Raw genomic sequence first — 14,908 nt, forward strand, 5'->3', positions numbered from 1 at the left:
TAATGAAATTTTGTCATTTGCAACAACATGGATGGACTTGAGGGTATTATGCTAAGTGAAATAAGTGAAAGACAAATGCTATATGATATCACTTATATGTGGAATCTAAAAAATAATACAAATAAACTTATTTACAAAACAGAAAGAGACTCACAGACATAGAAAACAAAGTTACGGATACCAAAGTGGGGGGGAGGAATAAATTAGAAGGTTGGGATTAACATATACACACTACTATATATAAAATAGATAACCAACAAGGACCTACAGTATAGCACAGGGAACTATATTCAATATTTTGTAATAACCTATAAGGGAAAATAATCTGAAAAAGAATATATATATATATCTATATATATATCTGAATCACTGTGCTGTACACCTGAAACTAACATGACACTATAAATTAACTATACTTCAATTAAAGAAATAAAAATTAAAAACTAAATTAAAGGGCTTCCCTGGTGGCACAGTGGTTGAGAATCTGCCTGCCAATGCAGGGGACACGGGTTCGAGCCCTGGTCTGGGAAGATCCCACGTGCCGCAGAGCAGCTGGGCCCGTGAGCCACAATTACTGAGCCTGCACGTCTGGAGCCTGTGCTCCGCAACAAGAGAGGCCGCGATAGTGAGAGGCCCGCGCACCGTGATGAAGAGTGGCCCCCGCTTGCCACAACTAGAGAAAGCCCTCGCACAGAAACAAAGACCCAACACATAAATAAATAAATAAACAAATACAAAAAAAATAATTAAAATTAAAAAAACTAAATTAAATTTAAAAATAATGAAATTTTGTAGTAACAACATGGATGAACTTAGAGGGTATTATGCTAAGGGATATAAGTGAAAGACAAATACTGTATGATATCACTTATATGTGGAATCTAAAAAATAAAACAAACTAGTGACTACAATGGAAAAGAAACAAACTCATGGATATAAAGAACAAACTAGTGGTTACCAGTGGGGAGAAGGGAGGGGGAGGAACAAGATAGGGGTAGGGGATTAAGAGGTACAAACTACTATGTGTAAAATAAATAAACTATAAGAATACATTGTACAACACAAGGAATATAGCCAATATTTTATAATAGCTATAAATGGAATGTAACCTTTAAAAATTGTGAATCACTATGCTATACACCTGAAACTTATATAATATTGTACATCAACTATACCTCAATAAAAAATAATAATAATAAAATTAAAAGTAAAAAACAATTAAGAAAGAGCCTGTGACTTTGGCTGACTGTGAATACCCTCTGGCCCGTCCCTCAGGCATCCTTCTCCTCCCTCAACAGTCGGCTGTCCTGTCCATGGCCCTGGACACTCTGCTAAGTGACCCAGAGACCAGTTCTCACATTGGCTACACAATAGCATCAGCAGTGCTCTCGAAAATCCCTAGGCCAGGCCATAGGAATAGAGTCAGAACCTCTGAGGTGGGACCAAGCATATTGATATTTTTAAGACTTCCAGGTGATTTCAAAGTTCAGCTCTTGTTAAAATGCAGATTCTGACTCCATGGATCTAGGATCAGGCCTGCAGTCCTGCACTTCTAACAGGCACCAGGTGGATGCCCATGCTGCTGGCCCTTCGAAGGCTCTAGAACACGCAAAGCAAGCGCCTGCCCTCAGAAGAAGGTAGCTGTCATCTAGCAAGATGGGCATCAGGCTCTTCATCAGGAGTTTTAGTCTGAGTCTCTGCCAGCCTTCCTCACAGCCGTGTGATCTTTGTCAGATGTCTTGTTTACTCAGCTTCAATTTTAGAGCCCTAGAGAGCAGACCTTCTCCTCTTAGTCCCCCTCTCTCTTTCTCTCCCTCTCCCATCTTCTTTCTAGCTATTCTGAACTATTTGCCATTGTCAAAATGTACCCTGCTTTCCCACCTCCCACCCTTCGAACCCACTATTCCCTCAATCTGGGTTGCCCTTTGCACATCCATGGCTCTCTCATGCCCCATCGTTCAGGGTCCGGCTGTTCAAGGGCTCCACACATGTGCTTCAGGTGCACTCCACCAGTGTTCTTGCCAAAGCCCATCCTCTCTACCAACTGCCCTTGTTTCCTTCCTGTCCCCACAACCCAACTGTAAGTCGCTGTGAGCAGGACCTTGGTCTTAGCCACCACTGAAGCCCCAGCGGGTGGTCCTTGATGACCTGACAGTAAATAGAAAAGTCATCCTGGTAGTGGTGCTGAGGCAAAGAGAGGGAGCTGAAAATTTATTGCTGCCAGTGAAAGGGTCAGCTCTCTTTCTCCTGAATTTTGTCCTATGTCAAGTGTCTTCTATAGCGGTTAAACCCAAGCACTCACAGAACAGCCACCTCCCCACAGCCACTGTAGCTGTGGCAGTTTCTGTGCAAGGACTTAGAAGTCAAGTAACTCAATCCCTTCACTGTACACACACAGCAACTGGCGTCCAACCCCCTAGCGAGTGGGTGAACAGACCCTGAAGGGGGTGCTGTTGATGAATGCCTGGCTGCAAACACAAGGTGGGGGCCTTGGAGCACTCTCTCCTTTCCAGTCCTATTTCCCTCAATTTCCCCTCATTGGTTGGTCCAGTGAAGCCATGTCCCTCCCCATTTTCTCCAACATAAGTACTCTTCCTCAGATCGTATTCATGCTTTCTTCATACAAGAACCCATTGCACAAATCCCTTTACCTTCTCCTCCACTCACGCACATCTTATCAATCCTTCACGGCAGACTCAAACTCCACTCCTCCAAGAAACCTCCCCCAAGCATCCAACGCTGAGGGCCCTCTGTCCTCTGTGTCCCTGGGCAGAGTCAAAGAGGTTGTTTTGCCCCTTAGGTACTGATAGGGTATTATGCACTAAAGCCCCAAGTACATTACAAGCAATTTGAGTTTACGAACATTTTTATTCCATTCTTTCTCCCACAGAATGCCTTGTGCTAAATTGGCATCCACCAAACATTTGCTTTTTGTTTCATTGGCTTTTTTCTCATGGCGTTTGTCCACCTACCCTTTCTCTACTAGTCAATATCTGCCAATGAAGGGGTCTGGTAGAAATGAGTGGTGGTGGCATTATTATGTAGCTGTGGCAACTGCATTTGCAAGACAGTTGAGAAGGAAGGAGAGAGAGCAGGTGTCAAGAGATAGGTGGTTGGAAAATAGAAGACATATACTACCACCTGCCTGAAGCAGAATCTCCTTACCGCTGAGAATATGCAACATGAGGATCAGAGAGGACACAATCGTTCACATCAGAGTGTTGAACTTCCTCCTCTTTCTCCTCCTCCTCTTCCTCCTCCTCCTCCTCCTTGGATGAGTTATGGAGCAATCTCAGGGAAAGTGATTCCACATGGCGACAGTTCTCAATACAAAAAGAAGAAACCACATGGTCCATTCTGGTGGAGAGCTTGATCTCAATTTTGGGGAAATAGCCCATGGCCCTTTGCACAAAGTCCTCCTCTTGCATCTCATACAAACAGTAGAACAATTCCAGCTGGCTGGGCTCAATCTGTAGCATCTTGGCCTCGGCTTTTGCTTCAATCCATTTTAGCAACTCCAGCCTGATTTTCTGAGAGATCTTGCAACTCAGTTTTTTCTCCAAGTAGGAGGTTCTCTCCTGGTTTATAAGGCCAAAGAGAAAACGGACAACGAAAATCAGATACCCTTTCTCAAACTTGCCATAGTTTTCGAGAAGGACCGTCACATCTCGGTTGGGAAGCTTCAAACTACTCTGCTGCATGCTCCTCATATCCCCCTGATTCTCCTCTTCCAGCAGATAGTACATGGCAGCAAAGAACTCCTGGAACGTCATGTGGATGAAGCTGTAGAATTTCTCACAGTCCACTTCCTTTTGGAATAGGTTCATCCTCAAGAAAGCAGACACATCTGCCTTCTGCAGGCCATGATTCCTGAGGTCACACTCCTCAAACAGGATTTTCTGGTTCCAGATTCCATCTGCAGCCAATGAACAGAGACCCCAGAGGGTGGCAGAGTTGTGGTGCTCCTGGTTCCCTCCTTGGGACTGCAACAAACTGGAGAGGAAGAAGATATACACGGCAGTGGTGGTCTTGGACGTCCGGGCAAGGCTCTTGCCACTGTCCATCTGCTGTTTCAGCCCAGTGCACACGATCCAGCAGACCAGGGGAATAAAGCACATGGTGAAGAGGATCTCATTCTCCTGAATCAGCCTGAAGGCTTCCCTGGCTTGCTGCTCATCTGAGAAATACTTAAAGAAATATTCCTTCTTTCTGACCTCTGAGAAACCCAGGATCTCCACGTGACGAGCCCGGCCCAGCAAGTGCTGAAGTTTCTCCAGGGCCACGGGTCTTGTGGTGATGAGCAGAGAGGCCTCGGGAAGCAGTCTTTTCCTGATGAGGCTGCTCAGGAGAATGTCTCCCCGCTCCACCTTCTGCCAGTTGGTGCAGAGTGCTTCTGTGTGCTCATCAAAGGCACCTTGCAGCTCATCAAAACCATCCATGAGGAAGAGGATCCTGGAAGGCTTGCTCACAATCTTGCCTATGGGTGGGTTTGGGCCAGGGCAGCAGCTGGCGATGAGGTCCCCCAGGCTCCTCTGCATCCCAAGGCTCACCTCCCGACAGTGAATGTAAAACAAATAGTCAAATTTGTCCTGGTAAAGTTCCCCTGACGCCCAGTCCAACATGATCTTCCTGGCCAGTATTGTCTTCCCAATGCCCGCTGCTCCCTGGAATACCACCGTGTGCACAGGCTCAGAGTGTTGGTCCTCAGGATCAAAAAGCAATTCCAAGTTCATGGAACTCACGGGGCCATCCTGCATCTTGGCTGAGGTCCTACCAATGGCCAGGAGCTCATGCTCTCTCTCCTGCTGGCTCCGGTGTTCCTTGATGAGACGCAGCCTGGTGAAGCGCTTGTTGAGGTTCACGCTCTCACCCAGACGGGCATTCCTGTCTTTGATACACTGGAATCTGCTTCTCACATATTTTCTGTACTTCTTACAGTAATCTGTGGCAGAGACAGAAAGTTAGATTTTGGAAGAAGCCTGAGCACATCCACCAGAGATGAGCTATCAGCAGGGGCCGGTGGTCTATAAGGAATGGTAACTGGAATTGAGGAATGGGAGTTGCAGTTTCTCTCCACTGCCTGGGTATGAACAGCCCCAGAAAATCTAGGGTGTCAAAGTCTTCCTAGACACGGTTAAACAAAAGAAGAGCAAAGCGCCATATGAACTGGCCCTGGCCAGAAGATCCTTTTTATTCAATCTTACTCCTTTAGGTAGTCTGCAGCTCATGCCTGATAAAACCTGAAACACTCAATTGCCTCCCCTTGGTTCTGGGACTCCAAGGAGCCATGCAAACATAAATCTATTTCTTAAGCTGAAGTGGATTTCCTGAGACAGGTCTTTTCACCCTAAGGAGCAGGAACATGTTAGGATCACCAAATTATCCACCTTCCTAGCTTCAAGTACCTACAGAACCAGGTCTCCAAACCCAACTAGAAATGCCACCCCCATTGCTTACCTTTCTTTTTTTTACAAATAGAGATTCTGGAAAGGTACCCCAGTAAACCCATCCACTCCTCTTCAAGGCTTTCTTCCTGGCTTATCACAGAAACGTTTGCATTGTCTGAGAGTAAAAGGAAGAAAAATTCAAAGCGTCAAAACCCAGGACTCCTGATTAAGATGACATCATTGAGATCCAATATCTAACACCTGGCATAGGTCAAAGGCACCTGCCCTGAACATCTCCCAAACCAGAATACAGCTCAGTTGCATGTCCAGTTAGGGGCATTCCTGTACTCCTAATTTCAAAGCAATGGATACCACCCAGAATTATGTCCACACTGTATCCAGTCTTGGAATCTGTCTCCCAAGCCTGGAAATCAAACAGTAAACATGTGAGGCATCAAGGTTTCTTATCCTCATTTGTCTTTGGCAGACTCCCTCCCTGGTGCTCTGGTTTTGAGGCCATCCCACACACTTTCCAATATCCCCAAGATGGCTAAAGGCCAGCAATATCATCCTTCCTTGACCGCAAACACCTGAAATTCATCTTACCCATATCCTGAGTCTTAAGAGTAAGAATAACCAATCTGGCTTATGTCTATTTCTCTATTTCAGTATTCAGAATCCTGGCTGACATTAGATTCACCTAGAAAGCTTTAAAAACACTGATTCCAGGACTCCACCTCCAGTGATCCTTTGTCAGCTCTCTGAGGTGGAGCCCAGGCACCATTATATTTTAAAAGCTCCAACATGCATCCACAGTTGAGAATCACAGATCTAAACAATCACTGAATAACACATCCCAAAGAAGCATCTTATAGGAGAAATTAGACACAGTAGAATAAGAGCTAGGCACCAAGGGAAACACACGGGACAGATAACTTTAGGTGGGCAGGAACCGAAGAGCTACATAAAGGATTCCTGATAGGTGTCTACTTATTCTGAATGGCAAAGCTGTTAATCCAACACACACAAAACCACAAAACAAAATCTAAACATTGACTCAAACCAAGACTACAATTTAATTCTTACCTAAAACCTAACCCTAGCCAGCACCCCCCATAAAAACAAAAAAATTCTAACCCTAGTTATCATTCTTCCACCCCACAACCCAGATGTAAAAGCCAAATGGCACAGTGGTTAAGAGCCAGGCTTCCACCAAAGACACACTTGGCATTGAATCCCAGTCTTGGCTCTGATTAGAACAGAGTCATGGACAACCAAAACCTTTTCCAGGCTCACTTCACATGGTTGTGCAACCAATCTCCAGAATTATTTTTCATCTTGTAAAAATGAAACTCTATACCCATTAAACAACAATTCTCCATTCCCCATTCTCTGCAGCCCCTGGCAACCACCAGGGGCTGTGACTGGCTTATTTCACTCAGTATAATAAAACTGAAAGTTCATTTGAAAAAGCACAGGCTTCCTGGGGTTCTTGTGAAGAATGAATAAAATCCACAAAAACTGCTTAGTGAACTACTTCTGCCACTATGATTATTATACTTTAAAAGGGTTATTGCGTATGTAAGTACTGACACATTTATAACTGTTATTATACGCAATTTGTTTATAACATCCCACTGGTGTACGCCCTTGCCCTCATGCCCCCATATTATTTTTATCTCCCTCATTAGACCCGTATTGCTTCCCCAGTTCACTGTGCTTCTGACCTGATGGTTCATTTTTTTTTTGCCAGTATAAATACATTTTAATTGACTTTAGACATGTCAGTATGGACAATACAGGGTTGGAAGAAAAAACAGGGTAAACAGGGTAAACATTCATTAGAAAACAGAAGTTTAAATATATAAAACTGACTTCAAATGGCATGGATATACTACATACGCACCACCATTTTTGTCTGACCATTTCAGAAACGCTGATTCATTTTTATTCCCTATTTCCGCTAGCTCAACATCATCATCCTGTGATTTTCTAGATTCCTCTGAGCCCATCCTTGTACCCTTCCCTTGCTCAGAACCAGAGCCAGAAGGAAGACCCTCACCCTCAGCCTGTCCACAGGGATGAAGAGTATTTCTTTGATCATTCCAACACCCAAAGTAATGGCCATAGGAAAAGCTTTTCCCCAGAAATTACATAGTTCTATAAGGTGAGAGATTGCCCCCTGAGCCATGGGAAGCAGAGATTCAAGTTTGTTGACTATGCAGGCAGACACATGAGGAGCTAGATGGAGACCTGGAGGAAGTTTCAGGCACAGGAGAGATTTGGATAAAGTGTAACTATTCAGAGAAAATTCCTAGTGGTATATGAGCCCTGACTTAGGTTTTTAAAGAAGTTAGGAAAAAAGTAAACTGCTTTCCTCCATCTTCTCATAGCACTATCATGAGAAGAAAAAAGAAGATGAAGCCAAGATAATAAAACAAGTGATTAAAAAACAAACATACTGGGCTTCCCTGGTGGCACAGTTGTTAAGAATCCACCTGCCAATGCCGGGGTCGCGGGTTCGAGCCCTGGTCCAGGAAGATCCCACATGCCGCAGAGCAACTAAGCCCGTGCACCACAACTACTGAGCCTGCGCTCTAGAGCACACAAGCCACAACTACTGAACCCAAGTGCTACACCTACTGAAGCCCGTGCACCTAGACCCTGTGCTCCGCAACAAGAGAAGCCACTGCAGTGAGAAGCCCGCACACCGCAACAAAGACCCAACACAGCCAAAAAATAAATAAAATAAATAAATTTAAACAAACAAACAAAACAAACAAACAAACATACTAACTTTGATTCGTCAAAGGATACCATTAACAAAGTGAAAAGGCAACCCATAGAATGGGAGAAAACATTTGCAAATCATATATCTGATGAGAGGTTAATATCCAGGATATATAAAGAACTCCTACAAGTCAACAACAAAAAAGACAAACAACCCAATTAAAACATGGGAAAGGGACTTGAACAGGCATTTCTCCAAAGATAAACAAATGACTAACAAGCACATGAGAAGGTGCTCACGTCACTCGTCAATAGGGAAATGCAAATCAAAACCACAATGAGATACCATCTCACACCCATTAGGACTGCTACTATCAAAAATATGTAAATATATATATAAAATAAGTGTTGGTAAGGATGCGGAGAAATTAGAACAATTGTACACTGCTAGTGGGAGTGTAATAAGATGCGGCCATTATGGAAAACATTCCTCAAAAAATTAAACTAGAATTACCATGTAATCCAGTAATTCCACTTCTGGGCATATATCCAAAAGAATTGAAATCAAGGTCTCAAAGAGATTTGTACAGCCATGTTCATAGCAGCATTATTCACAATAATCAAAAGCTAGAAGCAACCAGAAAGTCCACTGATGGATGAATGGATGAACAAACTGTGGTATATACATACCACAAAATATTATTCCACCTTAAAAAGGAACGAAATCCTGCCATATGTGACAACATGGGTGAAGCTTGAGGATGTTTATGCTGAGTGAAATAAGCCAGATACAAAAAGACAAATACTGTATGATTCCACTTATAAAAGGTACTGGAATAGTCAAATTCATAGAGACGGAAAGAGGTTGCCAGGGGCTGAGGGGAGGGTAGAATGAGGAATCGTTGTTTAATGGGTACAGAGTTTTGCAAGATGAAAAGATTTCTGGAGATTGATTGCACAAAAGTGTGAATGTGCTTAACACCAATGAATCATACACTTTAAAATGGTTGACAGTAAGTTTTATATTATGTGTATTTTATCACAATTTTAAAAAATATACTGTCTTCCTTCCACTCACCCCATTCTGGCTCATCCCTCTTAGCTTTCTCATAAAGGTCTCTCCTGTTGATTGCAGCAAAAATCCACTTGGCCATGGCCCATGCTTTCTCCTCTCCATTGAAATCAATCATCAGAGTGGCTAGATCCACGTGATCTGCTTTCTCTGTCTGACCCCGAGGAAGTGATGTGCAGCCCTTCTGACAAGGATAGTCTTCTAAGTGCATCTTGAATTTCTTAAAGTCTACGTCTTCCAGATCCTCCAGGTAACGAGCCAGCTTGCAGCGGACACTTGCCATGCTCACCTGCAGCCCTGGTCAGAGTCCTTGGGCATAGGTCCACACTGGGAAATCGGGTGGTGAAAACAGCATATGGATAAGAAGTCTTTTAAGAAGTCTACCCTCAGAGAGAACTAAACTATCAAAAACCCAGAAGATTGAAAGGAAAAAAAGAAATCACCAGACTCTAACGAGTTGCCATCTTTAGTTTTGAAAAGTGAGTCAAATACTTACCAGAGAGCTTTCCTATTGGCTTGACCCAGGAGTGTGTCCTGAGCCATGGAAAAAAGGTGCCCCTGTGGAGAGAAACAATTAAACCCACAAACACAATCACATTAACATTGCAATGTGTATCTTAAACCACTTCCTGATGCCACCTTGATGTATCACCAGGAGAACTTTGGTCCCACTGATCACTGGTTATGTGTGACCTTGGACAAATTCTTCACTATTCTTCAACTTCAGTTTCCTCGTCTATAAAATGACAGAGTGGAAAATATGTTTTTTACATTCCTTCCAACTGAAAGACTCTGGTTTCTTGTTTCTGTTTTGAACCAAGGAAAGATGAGTAAGGGACAAAAGAAGAAGGATGCCAGGAATTAGTAAATATGGCGATAACAGAGCAGCATATGCCTAGAGAGAGAAAAGGAGAGAGAACATAAAAGCATGTAGAGGAGAGGATGGTCTGCAATAGCCCTTTTATCAGTCCACTGATTGATAAAGACTGAAATGGGATGGAACTTGGGGTGATAAGGGAGAATAATAAACACATATATTTCTTTAATGTCTCTTTGCAAAAAATCACAATTATAATAATTATTAGAACTCACATTTATTGAGAGCTTCTCATGGGCTAGGTGCTGCCCTGATGCACAAAGCCCAAAGATTAAATTCCTAGTCCCATGGTATGGAAGTAGAGACTGAGTCTTAGGCTAAGTGACTTGCCCAGGTTTTCACAGCCAGGAGGGACAAAGCCAGGATTTAGACCAGGGTCATTGATTTCTGAGTCATGCCCTTAACGTTGCATTTTTCTCAGCTTAAAAAGTGTGAGACCGTTTCTTCCACCATTTAAGTAGGTATCTCAGTCAGATAGGAGGAAAAATTATCGAAGATGATAAAAATAAATGGTTAAAAGGCAAAGACATTTTCCCAGGTTTTATCACACACAGTCTTTCATTACAGTGTTCAACAACTCAGTTTCCTAACTAGAGTTTGAGTTCCACAAAAACTAGAAATAAGCTGCTATATCTTTTGATCATACACATCTCCTAGATTTTATTTTATTTTTTTTATTTATTTATTTTTTTAAAAGACTATTTTTCGAGGGGATGATTTTTTTTTTTTAATAGCTACTTTATTATTTATTTATTTATTTTTGTTTGTGTTTGGGTCTTCGGTTCGTGCGAGGGCTTTCTCTAGTTGCGGCAAGCGGGGGCCACTCTTCATCGCGGTGCGGGGACCGCTCTTCATTGCGGTGCGCGGGCCTTTTCACTATCGCGGCCCCTCCCGTTGCGGGGCACAGGCTCCAGACGCGCAGGCTCAGTAGTTGTGGCTCACGGGTCCAGCTGCTCCGTGGCATGTGGGATCTTCCCAGACCAGGGCTCGAACCCGTGTCCCCTGCATTAGCAGGCAGATTCTCAACCACTGCGCCACCAGGGAAGCCCTCTCCTAGATTTTAGATGGATGAACACATTGGCTTTGTTTGGAATTTATCCCTTCATATTACTGAACTTGGAAAAGCACAACATTAGCCCAAAGACATAAATGATGTTAAAGGAAGGGAGAGGCCCTACGAAGCTTTGGAACTCTCCAAAACGGAATTTTTAAAGAACACAGTTTAATGTTCAAGCCATCTCAAACATGTTCATCTCTCCTTCTATCTTCATTCTTGCCTCTCCACTCCTGGCCTCATGCACCCCACGCCAAATCCATTCCCTATGCATCTGGCAGGTGGCAAGAGGGGAGGGGGCACTCCAGACAGATCCACCAGCGCTGCAGACCCTCCCAGGTCCCATTCCATTGATCTTTCCATCCACATCAGGACTCTGCCTTTCCTCTGTGCTCCCCTATCCCTAACCCTAGTGCACCCCACCTTGACCTTTACCTTCTCTGTCCCTTGGTTTCTAAAATACTCATTTGCTTTTATGCATCCCATCTATCCTCTCCCTGGGGGAATGATTGGCAAATATGCTGGAGTCATGGGTGTAAGCAGTTGTTGCTGCTCCTGTCCTCACCCCCCGTCCCCCCACATACACATGCACTCGCACACATAGCATCCAAATAGTGATAAACATAAAAGAACATTCCAGAAGCATTGTTGAAGGACAGACCTGAAGGCTGGCAAAAGAAATCTCTAGTCAAGTTCTGGCCCTTGACACAATCTCCCCATGCTTCCCAAGACCATTTCAGCCACCCCGCTCCACAGAGCTGGACTTACCCAGATGTCAGCCTCAGGAACAGCCGGAGAGGAAACGAGATGAATTTTATAGCAGTCACAGCCCAGCAGGAAGGATGTGGTCTCACTATGGAGTGAACAGGCTTGCATCACAGACAAAGGCAGAGACTAACGATTACTCACATCACTGGATTTTCCAAACTGAAGTTCTCAAAGCTGAGACTGGTTGTAGCCAGAGATGTCTGGCCTCTCCTCAGTGGCCACTGGGGTAGAGGATGGGAGGAAATTCAACTGCTACTCAGTGGATGTTCCCTGTAACTCTGACAAGCAGCCACGTGAGTGTTTTGTTGACAGAGAGGGGAGTACGATGGAGAATACCACCGGAGCTGGTAAATAGAGAATTGAGAGCATAACCTGGCCATCAGACTGCAAATCCCATGCACTTTCAAGCCATCACATGGAGGCAGTCTGCAGACAGTACAATAACAATTGACTGTTATATTTTTAACCACTTTATTAGGGGTAAGTATATACCTGTGAAACCATCACCACCATCAAGGCTATAAACATATTTATCACCTCCCAAATTTCTCCCCACCCTATTATGATTATGATTTTGTGTGTGTGGTGAGAACACAATATAAGATCTACCCTTTTACCAAATAATAAGTACACAATACAGTATTTTTTTATATAAATTTATTTAGTTATTTATTTATTTTTGGCTGTGTTGGGTCTTCGTTGCTGAGCGTGGGCTTTCTCTAGTTGCAGCAAGGCAGGGGCTACCCTTCATTGTGGTGCGCTTCTCTTGTTGCAAAGTACGGGCTCTAGGCACGCGGACTTCAGTAGTTGTGGCTCGTGGGCTCTAGAGCACAGGCTCAGTTGTTGTGGTACATGGGCTTAGTTGCTCTGCGGCGTGTGGGATCTTCCTGGACCAGGGATCGAACCCGTGTCCCCTGCATTGGCAGGTGGATTCTTAACTACTGTGCCACCAGGGAAGTCCACAATACAGTATTATTAGCTACGGGCTCTATGCTGTACAGCAGATCTCTAGGACTTTTTCATTTTGCATAATAGAAACTGCCCACCCTCTGACTAATATTTTCCCTTTTCTTCCTCTCCCTAGCCCCTGGCAACTGTCATTCTACTCTGTTTCAATGAGTTTGACTATTTTAGATTCCACATGAGTGATTTCATTCAGTATTTATCTTTCCTGTCTCATTTATTTCACTGATTTCATTCAGTATTTATCTTTCCTGTCTCATTTATTTATTAATGTCATCAAGATCCATCCATGTTGTTGCAAATGGTAGGATTTCTTTCTTTGTCATGCCTGAATAACATTCCATTGTACATATATACCACATCTTCTTTATTCATTAATCTATTGATGGATGCTTTGTTTACCTTTATCCATTCTTCTATTTATGGACATTTTATCCGTTCTTCTATTATGGACAAGGTTGTTTCCACATCTTGGCTATTGTGAATAATGCCACAATGAACATGGGAGCAGATATCTCTTCAAGATCCTGATTTAAATTCCTTTGGATGGGCACAAACTCTACTCTCTGACTCACTGACTTACTCGCTCAACTAACACTTATGGGGTACCTAGTGTGTATCAGGCATGAACACAAAGCTGAAAAGCACCTTGCCTTACCCAAGAGGAGCTGGAGGAGAGAGAAACACCCAGACCTGCTTTCCTAGCTCTCACCATGGCTCCAGGACCACAGTCCAACAGTGGCATGAGTTCCATAGAGCATGGTGAGTGAGAAGCGCTCAGCACCTCCAGGAGAGTGCAGGAAACTTGGAGCAAGAAGGAAAAGCATCCAAGTCTAACAGAGGGGCACTGGTATGCTACTTCATGCCTCAGTTTCCTCATCTGTGAAATGGGGGTGACAATAGCACCAATAGGAGATGGCTGTCATAAGGATTGAGCAAATGGGTAGATGTGAGGTCTTTGGAACAGAGCCTGAATCAAAGAAGCTGGTATCCGTGGTTAACTCCTGTTACTACCGTTGTTAGAGAATTATGTGCAAAATGCTCCGAGGGATGAAAGAGAGGCATCTACTCCCACTGAAGCAAGGGCAGGATAGCAAGACCTGAGTCTAAAGCTCTGCATGTTGTTAAGGGCCAGGGTGCATGCAGGAGCAGTGAGGAATCCAGATGCTGAGACCAGAGAGAGAGACAGCAGATCAATCAAACAATACCTGAGAGGGAAATGCAAGGTAGAAAGCAGAATTCAAATGTCATTCCAGAATTTTGAAAATGTATTCTAATCATGTATAAAAACTAATCAAGAAAAAAAATGACCATGCTTTCCTTGTAATTCTGCCTTCTGAAAACATTGTTTCAGGTATGGGAATATCAAAATCAACACAAATAATAAACAAAGAAGGTCACAAAAATAGAATATAATGATTCTCCTTCCTACCTGTTCATGACCCCCCTCCTAAAAACATGGAGAATAACAATTTAATACTGTGCACCAAAGAAAAACAATGACACCCATGAAACAACTGCCACTCACTTCTATAAAGCAGAGTGAACTGGAGCTCTGGGTATTGGGTTCCAAACCCAAATTTGCCACAAATTCTTTCTAATTGAATAATCTACAGGAAACCAAACCAAAACAAAAGTAAATCCACTAGGAAATCAATGACTGCTGTAAGTTACAAAGAAATAGACTGCCAAAGGCTGAAGGGGAAATAAAGCAAGCCAGGACAGATGTGCTTCCCCCAACCACCTCCAAGTACATATGAACAAGCCCTGATTCTACGGGTTGGGACAGAGTGAGGAAACGTCCTAAGGCTTTGCTGAACTGAAAATCCAGACACGAGACATGAAAGTATAGGTGTGGTGACAAAGACCCCAAACATTTAAAGTCAAGATTCTATTGAAAAGTCCAAAGCAAAACAGTAATAGTGTAAGATACCCTAAATCATGCATGTCTCTCTGGGCCCGAATGCCTCCAAATCCTCACCCAGCTTCCCCTTCCCTTGACCTCTACACACAGGGTACAACATGACATGCTAATCACCCTCTCTAGGCCTGCGAGG

At 43.5% G+C, this 14,908-nt stretch overlaps 1 protein-coding gene across 4 annotated transcripts in view; it reads right to left on the reverse strand.

Moving 5' to 3' along the window:
* Positions 1 to 9,478, reverse strand: part of NLRP3 (NLR family pyrin domain containing 3) — a 61,446-nt gene extending 51,968 nt beyond the window's left edge. For 3 of the 4 annotated variants that reach the window (XM_059919713.1, XM_059919712.1, XM_059919711.1), the window contains exons 1-3: positions 9,195 to 9,472; positions 5,458 to 5,567; positions 3,166 to 4,942 (exon numbers count right to left, since the gene is read on the reverse strand). In XM_059919713.1, coding sequence (XP_059775696.1) covers positions 3,166 to 4,942; positions 5,458 to 5,567; positions 9,195 to 9,472 — 2,165 coding nt within the window. Of the gene's footprint in view, positions 1 to 3,165; positions 4,943 to 5,457; positions 5,568 to 9,194 lie in introns of all 4 variants that reach the window. The other variant, XM_059919714.1, reaches the window with a different exon arrangement.
* Positions 9,479 to 14,908: the final 5,430 nt, after the last annotated feature.

This window comes from Balaenoptera ricei, chromosome 3, assembly GCF_028023285.1.
Source record: "Balaenoptera ricei isolate mBalRic1 chromosome 3, mBalRic1.hap2, whole genome shotgun sequence".
NCBI lineage: Eukaryota > Metazoa > Chordata > Mammalia > Artiodactyla > Balaenopteridae > Balaenoptera > Balaenoptera ricei.